The sequence below is a fragment of the Python bivittatus genome, unplaced genomic scaffold (assembly GCF_059951505.1).
Source record: "Python bivittatus isolate LINGU-HERP-01145 unplaced genomic scaffold, Pbiv_v1 ctg000020_np1212, whole genome shotgun sequence".
NCBI classification, from domain to species: Eukaryota; Metazoa; Chordata; class Lepidosauria; order Squamata; family Pythonidae; genus Python; species Python bivittatus.
In genome coordinates this window covers 80,371,367-80,388,743 of record NW_028277030.1, presented here as the reverse complement: position 1 = coordinate 80,388,743, position 17,377 = coordinate 80,371,367, and the positions used below count along the sequence as shown (strand labels likewise).

General features: G+C 36.6%; 1 protein-coding gene across 15 annotated transcripts in view; it reads right to left on the bottom strand.

Moving 5' to 3' along the window:
• Positions 1-17,377, bottom strand: part of ARID1B (AT-rich interaction domain 1B) — a 414,597-nt gene that overhangs the window by 99,714 nt on the left and 297,506 nt on the right. For 10 of the 15 annotated variants that reach the window (XM_088142352.1, XM_088142359.1, XM_088142353.1 and 7 more), the window contains 2 exons: positions 3,436-3,561; positions 2,679-2,768 (listed from right to left, as the gene is read on the bottom strand). In XM_088142352.1, the coding sequence (XP_087998478.1) occupies positions 2,679-2,768; positions 3,436-3,561 (216 nt within the window). The remainder of the gene's footprint in view (positions 1-2,678; positions 2,769-3,435; positions 3,562-17,377) is intronic. The other 5 variants (XM_088142366.1, XM_088142404.1, XM_088142420.1 and 2 more) reach the window with 1 other exon arrangement.

Genomic DNA, 17,377 nt, shown 5'->3' with positions numbered 1-17,377 from the left:
TTGTCAACCTGGAGCCATTCTGGTTTACCATGTTCTGCTGGACTGTGGCTTCCTGACCTGTATGCATTTTTGCACAAGGGCAATGAGATGTTTTGGGATTCCATTTTTCTAAGCACAGCTTGACATGATTGACACAATCAAAGGCCTCTTTATAATCAATGAAGCATATATTGATTTCTTTTTTGTATTCTTTGGCTTTCTCAATTATCCAGTGTGCATCAGAAATAATGTCTCATGTTACTTGGCCTTTTCTAAAGCCAGCTTTAACACTGGCATCTCCTTTTCTATGTGAGGCTCTAATCTGTGTTGGATGATCCTAAGCATTATTTTGATGGCATGTAAAATTAATGACATTGTATAATAGTTTGCACACTCGGTTAAGTCTCCTTTCTTTGGTATTGGTACAGTATGTATACTGACTTCTTTCAATCTGTTGGTAACTATGCTGTTCTCCAGATTTGCTGGCATAGTTTGGTTAAAAACTTTACAGATTCTTCTTTGGTTGCTTTCTGCAGATATTCCATCAATTTCTGTAGCCTTCCAACATGGAAATGATTGCCGTGCTGATCTAACTTCATCTTGTAATACTAGAGGTTCTTGTATGGAATATCTTCTAAATTATCTTGGATACTGACATATCTACTATATAGAATTTCCGTATACTCCTTCCATCTTTGCTCTTCTTAAAATAAGTCACTATCTGTCCATTGACATCCTTTAGCATACCAATTTCAAGGTTGGAACCTCCTTATGAATTTTGAGATTTTTGAGAAGAATTTTCTTCTTTTCCCGTGTCTGTTTTCATCTTCAGTGTCTTTACTGATATTTTTGTAATACTGTTTCTTGCCTCAACTCCCTGAAATTTTTTCTTAAGTTCCTTCCTGAGATCTTTGTCATTCTTGGCTTGGCTTCTCTTCTCTTCTTGGTTTGTTCTGACATCCAATTTGCTTTCTTCTGTTTCTTGATCTTTGGCAGTCTCTTTTCACATTCATCCACAAGAATATCTTTAAGTTCATTCCACAGTTCCTCTGGCTCTCTATCAATAAAGTTCAGGACTTCAAAGCAATACCTGATATTTTCCTTGGAAATGGTGAATGTATGCTCAAGATCCTATCATGGAAACTGGTTGGCTTTCTTTTTCTTTAGCTTAACTTGGAACTTGCACATAAGAGATCATAATTCATTATCTCTTCTACAGTCAGCCCCTGGCCATGTCTTTACTGTTATAAATGAGCTCTTCCACCTTCTCCTATCAACAATATAGCCAATTTGATTTCTGTGTACTCCTTCTGGTGTTATCCATAAATATAGTAGTCATTTTGGTTGTTTGAAAACTGTGTTGGCAATGAAAAAATCATTAGATTGGCAGATATTGTTAAGTTGTTCTGCTTCATTTCCATTTCCTAAGTAATACAGTTGAACTACATTTTCTTCCTTAATGTTTCCAACTTTGGCATTCCAATCTCCAACCACAAGCATCACATCTTGCTTGCATTTTCTGCTGATTTCAAATTGAACTTGATCATAAAACTCATTAACTTCCTTTCTTCTGCATCAGTGGTTGAAGCATAAACTTGTCCATGAAGTCTAATCAATATTATTTGATCATTGATTGCAATGTAGCCAAGCACTGTTCTTGCTATACTCTTTTTAAATATGAAGGCAACACTGTTCCTTCTTTGTTTTTCAAGTCTTAAGTAGTAAACAACGTGAACTTCTGACTGAAAGTATCCAATCCTTAGTACTGCAAAAGATCCTCAGCTCTTTCTTAGTAGCACGTTGAGTGAGAAGCCTATGAGAAGCCCATCATCCAGCACTATATTGTCAGTCATTTGATGTTTCCTATCCATGTGGTTTTCTTGGTAAAATAAAGGAGTGGTTTACCACTACTGCCTTCTCCCACATAGTATGAAATGATGCCTTTGCTGCTGACACTAAAGTGATCTGCCTCCAGCATCTTCCTATATTGCTGCTGCCCGTTATAGGTGCCTGCTTGCTCTGCCTGGGCATCTTGGAAGACCCTGAGTGACCTGCTGAGAGTCTATATTTTTGTCATATGTTCCCAGGGTTCATCACTCATCCTTCCCAGGCACACACACTCCACACCACAATGAGACAGCACAGCAGGACTATGGTAAGTTACTGTGGTATTAAAAACCCTTATTCAGAAAAGAATATTCCTAGGGTATTTGAAATTGGATAAAATACAACACTGGCACCTTTTGAGAAGAGAAAAGCAAGAATATTCATTTCCAGCCTGTTAGCTCCATTCCTCCTTCTTTTAGAAAATATATTTAATGACCTATGGTCATAACAATACATCAATACTTCGAAAACTGTGGGAACTCTTGTTTGAAAATAAGCTAACATTTTTATCCCACAGAGACTAAATACTAAGTCAGATATTTATAAATAATGTTTCCTAGATCTAGATTTTAAAATGCCATAAACAATCTACCAAGATCTTCTGATACAGTATGTTTTCAGAACATTAGGGTCTTTTTTAAAAACTGAGTTCTTGTAGATAACCTTTTTTAATTTACTCTTCCCTCAGGAAATTGCTCTTGCTGAGAAAAGATTACACAGAATTTCCTGGCTCTAATAGGCAGATCAACAAATTTTGCTCTTCTCTTCTTAATTTCTTTTATGCTCCACAGTTATTATTTTTCAGCACAAACCTCGATCCTGTGGCATTGGGGATTGGCTCAAGGCAGGATGGGAGCTAGATTCTGATTGGGTACCAGGAGTCTGGGATGGCATCTGGCTACCTGCAACATACATAGAGACAGAAAATAAATTACTTGTCCCTAATAATGCAAAAGAGGTAATGACAGTCATAGAGATATTCTAAAAAGTGATACACACAACTGTGCTAGATATAGTGAAAAATGTGGCATCTATTTCAAAAATACATTTTTCTTTTTTAATAATCCATGGAGAGAACATGCATAAATATATTTATCAAAAACCATCCTGAAATGCTTTATTTTGTACTGAGTCTGTTTTCAAACTTATTGACATAATTCAATTTATAGCTCTTGAAATATATATTTTAGGAAGGAATTTACAAAATCCAAGGCAGCTAAACAATGGGATTCATCCTGTTGAGCTTGCACTGGCCTCCGGCCAGGAAAACATGGACAGCTGCCAACCTTAGAACCAAAGATAAATTCTATCTATGCTGTTTGAAAAAAAAATCCACTGAATCAATGGATTTAATGTTGGTGCCAAGGTATAACATAGCAATAAAAGCAATACATATATAAAGCCTGAGGTGTGCACTTTGTTATCCAAATAAGAGCTTAAATCATAATTTACATCTGGTAAAAAAACAAAACTAGCATGCAAATTGGAATAGGACGGAATCCAAGTCGGTGTTTAACTAAAGGGAACATGACTTCATAAATAGCAACACAAGCAGATTTACATCTTGACCTGAATATCTGCATAGCTGTGGGCAAAGTGCAGACAGAAAGCTTGGTTCAGCATCGTTGTATCTATGAGGCGATTTGGGTTTGCCTTCTTTTCTCCTCTTTTGTTTCCCCCTCTTACAATAGCCACCTAGGGAGGGATGGAGAATCCAGATCAGGGTTTTGTTTTTATATTTTTTGTTGTACCGTTTTCCTACTGAAAATTACTCCTGAACTGTTTCGCCCCTGTAGGCTGGCTCCTTCCACCAATGTAATGGGCCCTACTACTGGAATGAAGGCTGCCTCTACCTTCAGCCCCTTGATTGCCTTCCAAATCTGTTCTGGAAGACTGGGAGACCCGTTAAAGCAGATTTAGGGGGCATGTGGAGGTGGGGGATTGGAAGGAAAATTCTTGCCAGTTAGAAGACTGCCCTATCATGCTGAATTTGGTCCTGAAGTATCTTAGAGGAGCAAAGAATTGCTTAACACAAATAGGAAAAGAGCTCACCCAACTATGCTGTCCCCCAGCTGGGCTCAAAATATGACTTGGTAGATAATCCTTGTAAGGCCTGTTAACAAAGCCAGCTGTGTGGAGGCTTCTGCTGCAGCCACAAAATCCTGGCAACAGAAGTGACTGCTTTAATGAGTCAGAGTCAGATACTATATCCCAAAGCAGCTCTTCCAAATTGCAATGCACTACCCCACTGGACATATGTTAATGAGTCTTTATATTAACACGCAGGCTTCAAAAATGCAAATGCCATTTGCTTGGAGTGGCTGATAATGATCAGAATCAAAGCAGGCACGGAGAGGAAATTTAACAACTTCGTTCACTACTAGGGTCCTAAGGAAAATCCCTCTTCTGAAGGTCCTATTTCTATTGAAAGGTAATCATCTGCCAATCCCAACCACATTTTCTTCATAGCCCACAGCGGAGGAGGAAATTTATTTATTTATTGTTGATTTTATATCCTATATTTCTATTTATACAACAAGGTGATTTATAGCAACTAAAAATGCAAATGATAAAACATAAAAATAAAAACAATACAGTTACAGTCAAGGCAAAATAAAAACCAGCATCATTAAAATCAAAATAAATTCAACTAACAAAAGCTTTGTGGGGGAAAAAAAAGGGTTTTCCTTATTTCCCTAAACTGCAGGGGAGCGGGGGCATAGAGGAGAAGGCGCTCTCCCATATAGGGAGCAGGGGGATTTTTAAAAGATCCTTTCGTGTTGAACTAAGTAGTTGGGCAAGTTTGCAGTTGGACCTTAGCAGCACTGGTTTGCAGTGTCCCTAACAGCCCATTCTGTTTGGTTGTACCCAGAAAGTGGTACTAAAACGACAAATGCTATATTGGAATATACTACCAGAAGTATTGAATCCAGATCACAGGAAGCAATTCTGTCATTTTACTCTCCCTGATCAGACACCGTATGGAGTACTGAGTCTTTGGATTATACCTGGAAACATATTGGTGGCCAAGGTAGTGCCCACAGTATGGGTGTAACATGGCTAAAGTGCCTCTCACCAACCAGCATGTGGACAGCTGTATTTTGCACCAACTGAAGTCTCCAAGTATTTTTCTAAAGTGTGTAGCACATGGCATTAATGTATCCTGGTAGAGTTAAGGGCATGAACCACTCCTTAATCCTCACCGGTAGAAGATCTAGCACTGGTAGTATAAATGACTCAAAGTGGAATAAGATTTTCTAGCAAGATTTATTTTCAAAATTCAGATCATAAGGACACTCCAACCAGAAATGCATTTTAATGTGACAATAAAGCTGGGGTTAAATATAACATCTTTGCCTTACATTTCAGCATTTGCTTAATCACTCACATTAATACATCCTTTGTCATTTGAAATATGAACAGAATTTGTATTCTGTTGTACTAGCAGCAGCCTTATAAGCAGGATGAGTATTTTAATGGCCTAAGAAAAACTCATGGTAACTTCTCAGAACATGGGAAAGAGAGTGGCAGTTTACAAAATATTACAAGTTACATCTGCACATCTCTTTTATCAGGAAAACGAGTAGCCATCTTCCCACTGCCTCAACAGGGTGTTAGTAGGAAGATTGAGGATTCCATACTCTAACAAACTTAAATAAAGATTTCTGCATCTGGTTGATAAGACTCTGAGAATTTGCTTTTCAGGTTGTGAACTAAGGGCTTAACAGCAGGCCATCTTTATTAATGTTACAACACATTTAAATGATTCAATAAACAGGCACTGTAATCAGGACAGTTCATGTTAGGTAGCAACACAGATGCAAATTTATTGGGTCACAAACTGATTATCAATTCACCATGGAAAGTATTCCTTTAAAACTAAAAGTACTGATTTGAAAGCTGAGGTTCTTAAGACTGTAACAAATATTTCAATCTAACATGCCCTGATGGTGACCAAACAGACAGGTTTTTGCAGGCTTATTTTAACATGAGAATATATTCATCAGAAAAGTGAAAGCCTGCTGGCTCTGAAAATGCTGAGGGAGACTTGAATCTAAATACCACTAGCAGTATAAAAGTTTGCTCTTAAAACTGTGAATTCTGTATCTCCTCTTGAACTCTCTTAGTGTTTCTTATTTGGGCTGGATTACTGACCAGTAGAAGCCAAATGAAACAGGGGTATGGGTTACAATTTCATTTATTTGAGGCTAAGAAAATTCTGTATTTATTGAGAGTTCTCTTGTATAAATAAAGGTAGTCCTTGTTTAGCGACCACAACTGAGACCGGCAACCTGGTCGTTAAGCAAAGAGATCACTAAGTGAAACCGTGATTGTGCTTATGATCTTACTTCAGCTTTCCTTTGCTTTACAGACCTGTGAAGGTTGTAAATATGAAGATTGGTTGTAAAGTTACTTTTTTTATTACCGCCCTAACTGCGAATGGTAGCTAAATGAGGCAGTCACTAAATGAGGACTACCTGTATTATATACTTTGTTCAATTTAGTTAAATGGAGGTTTAGGGAGACAAATCTTTCCTGGATACAAAGAATTAACAAACTATTGAACATCTCATTCCAAACATCTTTATACAGTCTAAGCAGCTATTAAAATAGAACTGTAGTAGCATGGGAAAGTATTCTGTTATTTCATCAGGGGCTACTTTAGTTAGGCAAATATAAATGCAGTAAAAATACAGTTTAACAGATCTCTGCAAAGTGGACCTCAGATACAATGAAAACATTTTTGGTTCAGACTTATCTGTTAAATGATATTTACATCATTTATGTAAGTACACAAATGCCATAAATTGATGCAAATGACATAATTTGAATTTAATAGATACTCTCTCTCCCTGAGTACTCCATTAAACCAAGATATGACTGTCTTTGGAAACTAGTGTCAAACTCTTGGCAGCCTACAACAGAAAGCAATATTCTCCCTGGCTTTTTAACAAGAACAGACTCAAGTTACAGAAATCTCAGCAACTGGATAACTTTCACTTTCACAACCTGATATATCCCTAGCTAGTAATGACAGAGATTTTTCCAAATCTTTTCTTAAGGGCCTCTATATGAACTGAGGAGAGGAGATTTTCTTAACTGATAAGAGAGCATGATGTTCAGTGAGTCAGGGATGTGAACCCTCTCAGGCTGTGAAACTATCATTATACCATGATTGTGAACAACATGGTACAAATGGCAAATGAAGTTAATTACCCAGAGCATTTCCAAAGGCAAGCAAAGGTAATACTATAAAGTCAATTGCAATATTTTCCTCTTATCCCCCAAAACTAAGAATATTAAATATTTGAATTGTTTTAGCATATTAAAATGTTCCTTCCTGCAAATCTCATGTGAACTTTTAAGCCAGGCCAAGGGTAAATAGTTGCAAAGGACTTCTTCTCTTTCCATGTGTTGCATCATTTACAAATAATCAGCCAACTGTTTCCACAACTGAATTTCAAGGAAAGCTGTTAGAGTGATATATAAGGAGAGATCTGTAACTGTAAAATTGCTGAAAAGTACTTATTGACATTTTGGAGAGAAATGATTTGATCCAAAAGCTTTAGTGAACAAGATGTGTCAAGAATTCTGATGAATCATTTAGCCCAACACTATGAAGTAGATTTGAATATATTATAAATATATGGGATAAGACACTTGTTAGTCTTTAAGGTATCAATCAATCAATCAATCAATCAATCAATCAGATTAGCAAAGCTACCTCTTTGAAACTTACTACAGTTTTACTGAAAATAGGCAAGGCAAAAATATTCAATTACTTCAAAAAAAATTGATCTATGTACAAATGATTGAAAATGAACTATGTACAAATGATGAACATGTAATTGCTAAATTGCACAAATGATACCGTTTGTACATGACTCCAGAAAAATTATCTAGAACATATAAAGCTATTTCAAATTTATGTTGGAAATGTCAACAACATGAAGGGTCATTTTATCATGCTAGGTGGATTTGCAAAAAAGGCAGAAAATGTTGGGTTCAAAAACACACAGTAATACAAAGAATTTTAAAGATTAATATTCAATCTTCAATTAATATTCAATATTAATATTCAAAACCAGAACTTTTCTTGGTGGGACTAATGTATAGACAATTAGAAAAGAGTTATGGAAGATTGTTTTTATATATGGTAACAGCTGCAAGATTATTATATGCACAAAAATGGAAAGACTCTGAAATAATGGAGGAATGGCTGATGAAGATGACAGAATTAGCAGAGATGGCAAAACTGACTTGTTTGATTAGAGATAGGACAATAATTACATTTATTAGTGATTGGAAGCCCTTTATGGACTTTTTGCTGAAACAAGAAAAAAAATGAACTTGTGATTTGTGTGTTTGATGATTAGAAAGAGTAGACTGTGGAAAGAAGGAAATTATGTTGTAATCTTAGAGAGAGGGTAAAATATAAATGTACTTGTAACTGCTGCTAAAAAGATCAGAAGCTGCTTCTTCATAACTTTTCCTTTCCTTTCCTTTTTTCCTTTCTCTTCTTTATTGCTTTCTTTGCGCTTTCCCCCCACTTATTGCTTTTCTTTATTTTCCTTACCTTTTTCTTTCAAAATTTGTATTGTTTTATTCTTTTAAAGATTTCTTTAATAAAAATTATATACAATACTAAAAAACAGCAGCATACAGTCCTATTGTACTAAACAGGCCTTATTCCTGAGTAGGACTGCCATTTAAGCAACTAATTCCATTACTCAACTGCAGTCAGGTAGGTATCTCCTTATACTTTTACGTTAATCAAATTACCATCCCTCTGGAATTTTCTGTTTTCTATAAGGATATTTTTGTACAGATATTGTAATGTTACAAGAAGTTGCAATAAAATGCCTCACCTCTACATTCTGCAAGCTCTTGAGGTGAAGCAGAGATCACAATCAGACAGTAAGTACTGCTATAAAATCTTTAATGCCCACAACTTTTCTCCAAAGCTCACTTAAGAATAAGCAAGACTCATCAAAACAAAACATTAACTTTATTTTTTGATGAGATGAAGCAAGGTGTTATGTTTCTACATTACGACGAATACAAGACAAATCCAGTGATTCTCAGCTGTAAGCAAACAGTAATTTCTGGTAAGAGACAACATAAAGATTCATCCTGAATATGCCTGAAATGTTGCTATCAGATGAGTATTTCAAGGAAATCTGAAAAATGCTTCCACAAGCTATCATACCATACATTACTAAGATGGGAAACTAAATATCTGCACTGGAATATCTTAATTTATGATATTTAGCACCTCCAGCTTTCATGAGACTTACGTTGGCTTAAATTTAAGTGTACCAGTTTGCCTGGGACTCAAGTTGTAAAAGAGGCAGATGGAAGACTTCGAACTTTGAACTGAAATTCTCTAATATTCAGTGCAACAATACACAGCACTGAATAGGCTCAAAGCAAATGTACAGTATTTTAGACTCAAAGCAAATGTACAGTAAGTAATTGGGGAGATTATAATGTGTGCAGACCTGTGTTGTACAGAAGTAAAAAAAAAACCTCCAAATTTATATAATTACGAATTGTTAGCAAAATCATATTAAGGGGTCAAAGAAGGGTGTGAAGGGTTAGTCTTCAAAATTGTTCACATGGGTTAGTGCGATTTCTCCACAATGCAAAAAAAAAAGAAAAAAGAAAAAAGAAAAAAAAAGTAGTCTACAGTACTATGCAAAAACACTTATAACAATAAAGCGTTATGCTTATTTATAAAGAATTGGGAGAAAAATGTTTTACCCATGTTTCAACATTTAGTTGAAGATTCATTTGCTATTACAATGACAATAAAGTTTACTACTATGTTTCATTTAACCTGGAAGTTTCATTTAAATTTCATCACGGTTTATCTGAGCAAGCCAGAATCATAAACTATAGCATTAAGCTGTTTTATACAAACTATAGTTTTGCTGTTTGTAACTTATTATTTTAGACCTTATCATTTTATTTTTATTATTGTTAGACTTAATGAGCACAAAAGATAGAATATACGTTCAATAAAACAACACAGTTTGCCTGGCCATGTTGGAAAAGGAGATAGAAAGTTTGTTATATAGCTCTAAAGTAGGTTTTATATTACAGTATAACCATAATGATGAGATGGTACAAGATCTAACTTATTATCTCAACAATGGCTATGTTTTCTGAAGCAGTATCAAAAATAGTACTTGATCACTTTCTGTAGGAATATCAGATCTGGACTGCAAAAATCCAGATTACCATTAGATGTCAGTAAAAATGAAGCATTTTCTGTATCTCTTTGCTGTTATCCATTTTTTGTTGGTTTGTTTTTTTGTAGCACAGAGAAATTCCTACAGTCAAAAAGTGTCTTTTGACTTGCACTCAATCGTGGTGATTCCATGGACATGTCCATGTAGGTTTTTTGCAATGGCAGAAGCATGGCAATTCACCACTGCCTTCTTCAGGGTCTACTTCCCAATCTACTTTCTTGCAGCCCTGGCATTTCATGAAGGTCTTGTACTCAGTAGTAACTGTAATGGTTAGACCCTGTTTTAACTTATTTTAGGTCATCATCAAATGATACAATGATAGTCTTATACCTTTGAAATACCAGCATTTGTTTTTATTTCCACTAAAATCAAGTATTGCAATTTCACCTTACAGAAGAAAACACCTTTGATCTAGAAGCTGAAAAACCCATTACAGCTGAATTAATGTTGGCAGCCAGCAAATTACTTTGGTTTATTTGTTAGCCTTTGTCTTAATTCAGCAGCAATCTTCTTATGTTCTTATATATTGTTGGTTCTAGGCAAGGATTGCAGTCTATTGGCAATTATATTTATCGGCACTATTGCTACTGATCATAATGGAACCAGAAAACATCCAAAGAATGTAGTGCAAATTACATTGCTGTTATATAAGTGAGCAAACGTTAATTATAGGGAAGTTATACATGCTTTTTTACTGAATGTATTTTAAAGCTTTCATTTTATTAGTTTACGCACTAAAAGCTGATCAAGGAAATTAAATACATCAAATACAGTATTTAATACCTATACCATTTTTTTAAAAAAATTTTTTTAAAGTAACTAGAACATTCCTCACCCATTCTTAACTTTAGATGTAGATCGATTCTTATTATAAATATGATCATAACTTAAAAGATGAATGTAAGCAAAACAGTCAATTACCTTATCTGAAACTCAGAACTAGAGAAAAATTAGTATAAATGCATCTTTGTTTTAAAAAATCAGATCGTATTTTGATTAAAACCTTTCATTTAACTTAACGGTTGGTCCCTGCCTTCTTCAGTTCTGTCAACAGCAAGCCATCATATATGAGACAGAGGGACAATCAGATCAGTGGCTTCCTTAGACTGCTTTTCCCTCACTTGGATTCCCCTTCCAAATGTATCATGTTTTTACTTCTGATTCTAAGCTAGAGATCAAAATCCATTGTTTCTAATTTTTGTATAGCATCTAGCAGTTTCCAGTAAGATACTAGAAAGAAGCACAACAGCAGCAGTAGTAGCAGTAACATGAAAAGTATTATTTCTTTCAGTACAATGATTTTCCCCTGATTCACAATGTAAAAGGCTGACACAGGATATTCTTTAAAATATATATTCAGATACATATCAGGGAACTTTTTTTTTTTTAAAGGACAGTTACTTCTGATTACTGGAACATACCAAGATAGTGCAAAGATAGATGGAGTAGATGTAGCTTCATAAGAATTAGTGAGCCAAGCATTTCCAACAGTACGTTTATCAGTAGATCACCAATTCTGGCACAATGTTATTGCAATAAACAGGCACATGAGAAACTAAAACATCTAAAGGAAATTGTTATTTACCTTTATTATAATGTGAAACATAACGCTGCTTGGTGTCTACCGGTGCTGATATAATCAGGTGTATCTTACAAGAGGGCAACTGCCTGAGGCATTTAAATTTCTCAATCAGACATGTTCAAAATTTGCATTACAATAGGCAGATTCACAAATAAGTGGAACCAAAGATGGCAATAATTTTCGTCACTTTTGTGGAAATGCTACTGTACTTCTCAGTATCTACAATAGTTAAGGAAATTAGTGCTGGTTTGCCTTGATTTCAACTGAGTATCATTTTATAGTCTGAGAATGTATACTTCCATGATGACACAAGCAAAGTTAAGTAGCATACTAATTTGTTCGGAAATGTCACTAACATATTTCCATACAGATTTCAAATAAATATCATGTAGAGTTCCAGCTGTTCAAAAACACTGAATCTATCATTGCATTCTTGGCTAAGCCTAGTGAGGAGAACGCTCTATTTGTCAATGTACAGGAGTCCAGCAACAGTTTTATTTTCTGCCAGTTTTTGGAGTGCTAAAGGAAAATACTGTACTGCATTTTGCTTTTCGACAATTGCTGTACCAAAAAGCTCAGTTTTGATCTGAAAGTTTTCAATGCTCCATTCATGTTGGCAATTGTCTTCTTTTTTCCTTGCAATTCACAAGCAGGGTGTCCAATTTCACTGTCACATCTGTTAGAAATGCCAAATCAAGCAGACATACTGTTTGATAATTGGATAGTATCTCTGTTCCTTGACTCCATGAAAGCTTTGATTTCTGGCAAAAGTAAAAGAAATCAATGCATTATTTTTGCTGCAATGGAGAGCCCATTGGATTTCAATGTGCAGCAACAAATTGTCAGCGTCAGGTGATAATTCATTGAGAACTGACTTGAAGTTTGGCTTTACATGAACTGAATTTAAAATAATATTTCCAGCAAAAGAAGACATAACAAAATAAAATGGCATTTTTTTTCTACACAAATTATTTGTTGATAGATGATGCAGCAGTAGTTTAAACAAGTACAGAAACTGGCATATGTTTTATAACTTAGAGTGGAGTCACAATGACACTAAATAATTGCTGGTACACTGTATCTAATGGTGCATTTTTGAGTACATGACATAATTCTTGACAAAAATTCTTCTTGAACAGAGAAGTCTTTAAACTCCATTTGAAGTGGATATCATAGCTTGTATGAATACATTAATTAAGTAGATCTTACATAAAGTTAAATTCCTATCTGGCTGTTCCAGGATGTTGGCCAGTATGCCGACATCCTTTTTGCAATAGTATTCACCTCTAACTGCATCTGAAACAGCTTCAAGTTGCAGTTGAAACAGAAATAGTTTCAAGACTGTTTTTGAAATCCTTGAATAAGGATTTAGATATCAGCATCACTGTACCCTTCTGAGTCTGTGTATGTTGCCTTGCTCCTGGTCAAAGGATGGGCAACCCTGATAGATGCCATTACTCTCTCGCCTGGCTGGGGAGGGCGGGAGAGAGAAGCACTTTAGGTTGCCTTACTTTTTGTGTACACAATCTACAGATAATTTGGTTGTTAAGCGAAGTGGTTGCTAAGTGAAACTGTGAATATGCTTACAGTCTTACTTCAGCTTTCCTTTGCTTTACAGACCTGCAAAGGTCATAAATGCGAGGACTGGACGCAAAGTTACTTTCTCATCACTGTCGTAACTTCAAATAGTTGCTAAATGAGGCAGCTGCTAAATGAGAACTACCTCTACTTCCTTTTGGAAAATCCTTCCCAAAATGACTGTGTAGTGTTGCACATTTTTCAGTGACACTGGTTCCCTCCATCGCCATTTCAAAGCTGCAATTTAAACAAACACTTCAGTTTGATATTTGTAATTTAAAAAAAGAAACTTCATTCTTGATGAAAGTAGAATTATTTTGCTTTTTTTCCTTTAGACCAGCCTTTGTATCCATGATATCAATAAGATTCTGTTTCTTGCTATATATTAGCCTTCGGAATTTTAACTTGACAGACTTAAAATGAATAGTTATAAACAAGTCCTGAATATAATCTCCTCCAAATCCTTGCATCCTCCAAATGGTCTCTGGAAGAGCTCAGTTTCACCAACTTCCAAGATGTCATCAGGGCAGATGCTAATCTGGCCTCAAGGGGGAAGATATTCCATAAAAGCTGCAACTGAGAAGCAGTCTGCAGAAGCCCCTGACTATTTAATCTTCCCCAAAAGGGAGACTACTAACAATTTCTGCCAGGAAGCAAGCACTAGATTGGTGAATTCTACTTGGAGAAATGGTACTGAAGGTACTTAAGAGCCCAGCCATATAGGGCTTTATAGGTTAAGGGCAGCATTTTGAATTGCTTCTAGAAACCTACCCGTAGTCAGTGCAGGGCCCACAGCACAAAGGTCACATGGCTCTGGCAATTTTCATTCACCAATAAGCAGACTACTGCATTCTGAACTAGCTAATGTGTCTGGGTGGTCTTTGTCTGACTTAGCAACTAATACTGATTCTATTTTATCCTAGGTCTGAATCCAGACTTAAAGAATCTGCTTCCCCATGGGCACTCTGTAACTGACATCCCACCACCTCATCAACTTTCCCTCAAAAGTTGAAGGCTGGAGATAGGATAACTGTTGTTCAAAATAGCTGGGTTGAAGGGAGTCCTCTTGAGGAGTGCCCCTCTCCAACATACTACTCAGTTGGATCCTGAGATGCCAAGAGTGGACGTCCACTCACAGGTTGTTCAGCTGCCAATTTTTCATACAATCCAAGACTTATTTTTTTTCTTCTGGTAACTGAATTTAGTAAGATCTAAAGTACAGTAGCTATTTCTTGATTAAGTCACAAATGTTCATATCTTTTGATTTGACTTTTGCCTTCCTGGTTATAGTATTAATATTATGTGCCGTATGTTTTTATTGGGTGCAACTATGAAAACTGGGCATTGTTTTAGAGAATTTAAGTCTTGGAGTATGTACATCCAGAAAACACTGAAAAAAAATAGAAGAAAATTAGTGAGGGACAAAAGGAGGAAGAGGAAGAGGAGGAGGAGGAGGAGGAGGAGGAGGAGAAGAGAGAGAGAATGAATGAATGCTGGCTTGAATGCACAGATTTGCATACTGAACTGTGTTGTAGACATTACTAAATGAAAGCTCTGTCTTTTACCCTTCCTTTAATTCCTCTGCAGAGTTAAATGGATAGATTTTCCCTTGACGGTATTTTGCTGCTCACCTGGAACTAAGCCTGGGACCCTGATAATTGCAATGCATTGCACACAGACTAAACAGCCTTCTAAAGGCCAGATTACACCTTGGCTGATTGGTGTCATAGCGACAATACAATGCAGTCATAAACTCTGTGAAATTGGCCATTTAAGCTGTGTTTATGGTTGCTTTGTGTGCTGATAAATCTAGAAGAGAAGTGCCACATTTTCTGTGTAAAAACAATTGCTATATATATAAAAAGATGCCTCAGGCAAGTTTCTTCCCATTGTTTGTACAGCATCTAGCACAATGTGACCTGATTCTCATTTTAAATTCTTGGTATTAACAAAATACACCAAGTTGATATTCCAAGGAATGTAAATTATTAATCCATTTCATATCCAAGCTACAGTTTCTCTCACAGTGGGAACAAGAAGTAGACACCTGAATTTTCTTACAGTATGCACTGTCTTCTAGAGCAGCTTTATAACTATATCCCTATTTTCATTATATGAAAGAATAAATTTCAGTTTCTCCGGTAGGGCCAAAATTGTGCTAAATCTAACAATATGCAGAAAACTAAGGCAGGAGAAAATAAGAAAACAGCACAATAATGCAGTGACAAAAAACTGTGATCTAGGAGCCTGGAAAATATCCTCAGGTTTTTTCCATCCCGATGTATTCTTATATGCCACATTCCATACTTCTCCAGAGAGAAGGTGATATACAGGCAGGTTGAAGCAAGAAAGCTCCACTGTCTGGACATACAGTGGGGCAAAAAAGTATTTAGTCAGCCACCAATTGTGCAAGTTCTCCCACTTAAAAAGATGAGAGAGGCCTGTAATTTTCATCATAGGTATACCTCAACTATGAGAGACAAAATGAGAAAAAAAATCCAGAAAATCACATTGTCTGATTTTTAAAGAATTTATTTGCAAATCATGGTGGAAAATAAGTATTTGGTCACCTACAAACAAGCAAGATGTCTGGCTCTCACAGACCTGTAACTACTTCTTTAAGAGACCCCTCTGTCCTCCACTCGTTACTTGTAGTAATGGCACCTGTTTGACCTTGTTATCAGTATAAAAGACACCTGTCCACAACCTCAAACAGTCACACTCCAAACTCCACTATGGCCAGGACCCAAGAGCTGTTGAAGGACACCAGAAACAAAATTGTAGACCTGCACCAGGCTGGGAAGACTGAATCTCCAATAGGCAAGCAGCTTGGTGTGAAGAAATCAACTGTGGGAGCAATCATTAGAAAATGGAAGACATACAAGACCACTGATAATCTCCCTTGATCTGGGGCTCCACGCAAGATCTCACCCCGTGGGGTCAAAATGATCACAAGAATGGTGAGCAAAAATCCCAGAACCACATGGGGAGACCTAGTGAATGACCTGCAGAGAGCTGGGACCAAAGTAACAAAGGCTACCATCAGTAACACACTATGCTGCCAGGGACTCAAATCCTGCAGTGCCAGATGTGTTCCCCTGCTTAAGCCAGTACATGTCTGGGCCTGTCTGAAGTTTGCTAGAGAGCATTTGGATGATCCAGAAGAGGATTGGGAGAATGTCATATGGTCAGATGAAACCAAAGTAGCACGTTTTGGTCTAAACTCAACTTGTCGTGTTTGGAGGAGAGAGAATGCTGAATTGCATCCAAAGAACACCTTACCTACTGTGAAGCATGGGGGTGGAAACATCATGCTTTGGGGCTGTTTTTCTGCAAAGGGACCAGGACGACTGATCCGTGTAAAGGAAAGAATGAATGAGGCCATGTATCGTGAGATTTTGAGTGAACACCTCCTTCTATCAGCAAGGGCATTGAAGATGAAACGTGGCTGGGTCTTTCAGCATGACAATGATCCCAAACACACCGCCCGGGCAACAAAGGAGTGGCTTCGTAAGAAGCATTTCAAGGTCCTGGAGTGGCCTAGCCAGTCTCCAGATCTCAACCCCATGGAAAACCTTTGGAGGGAGTTGAAAGTCCGTGTTGCCCAGCGACAGCCCCAAAACATCACTGCTCTAGAGGAGATCTGCATGGAGGAATGGGCCAAAATACCAGCAACAGTGTGTGAAAACCTTGTGAAGACTTACAGAAAACGTTTGACCTCTGTCATTGCCAACAAAGGATATATACCAAAGTATTGAGATGAACTTTTGATATTGACCAAATACTTATTTTCCACCATGATTTGCAAATAAATTCTTTAAAAATCAGACAATGTGATTTTCTGGATTTTTTTCCCCATTTTTTCTCTCATAGTTGAGGTATACCTATGATGAAAATTACAGGCCTCTCTCATCTTTTTAAGTGGGAGAACTTGCACAATTGGTGGCTGACTAAATACTTTTTTGCCCCACTGTAGTTCATATATATTTATTTTCCTGAAGCCATTGTTAAAGTGGTGCATCTAATTTTTACAATGGTGTGTCCTGGATTTAGGCTGTCCACACAATTATGTCAGAGTCAGGTTCTAGCACTGCAT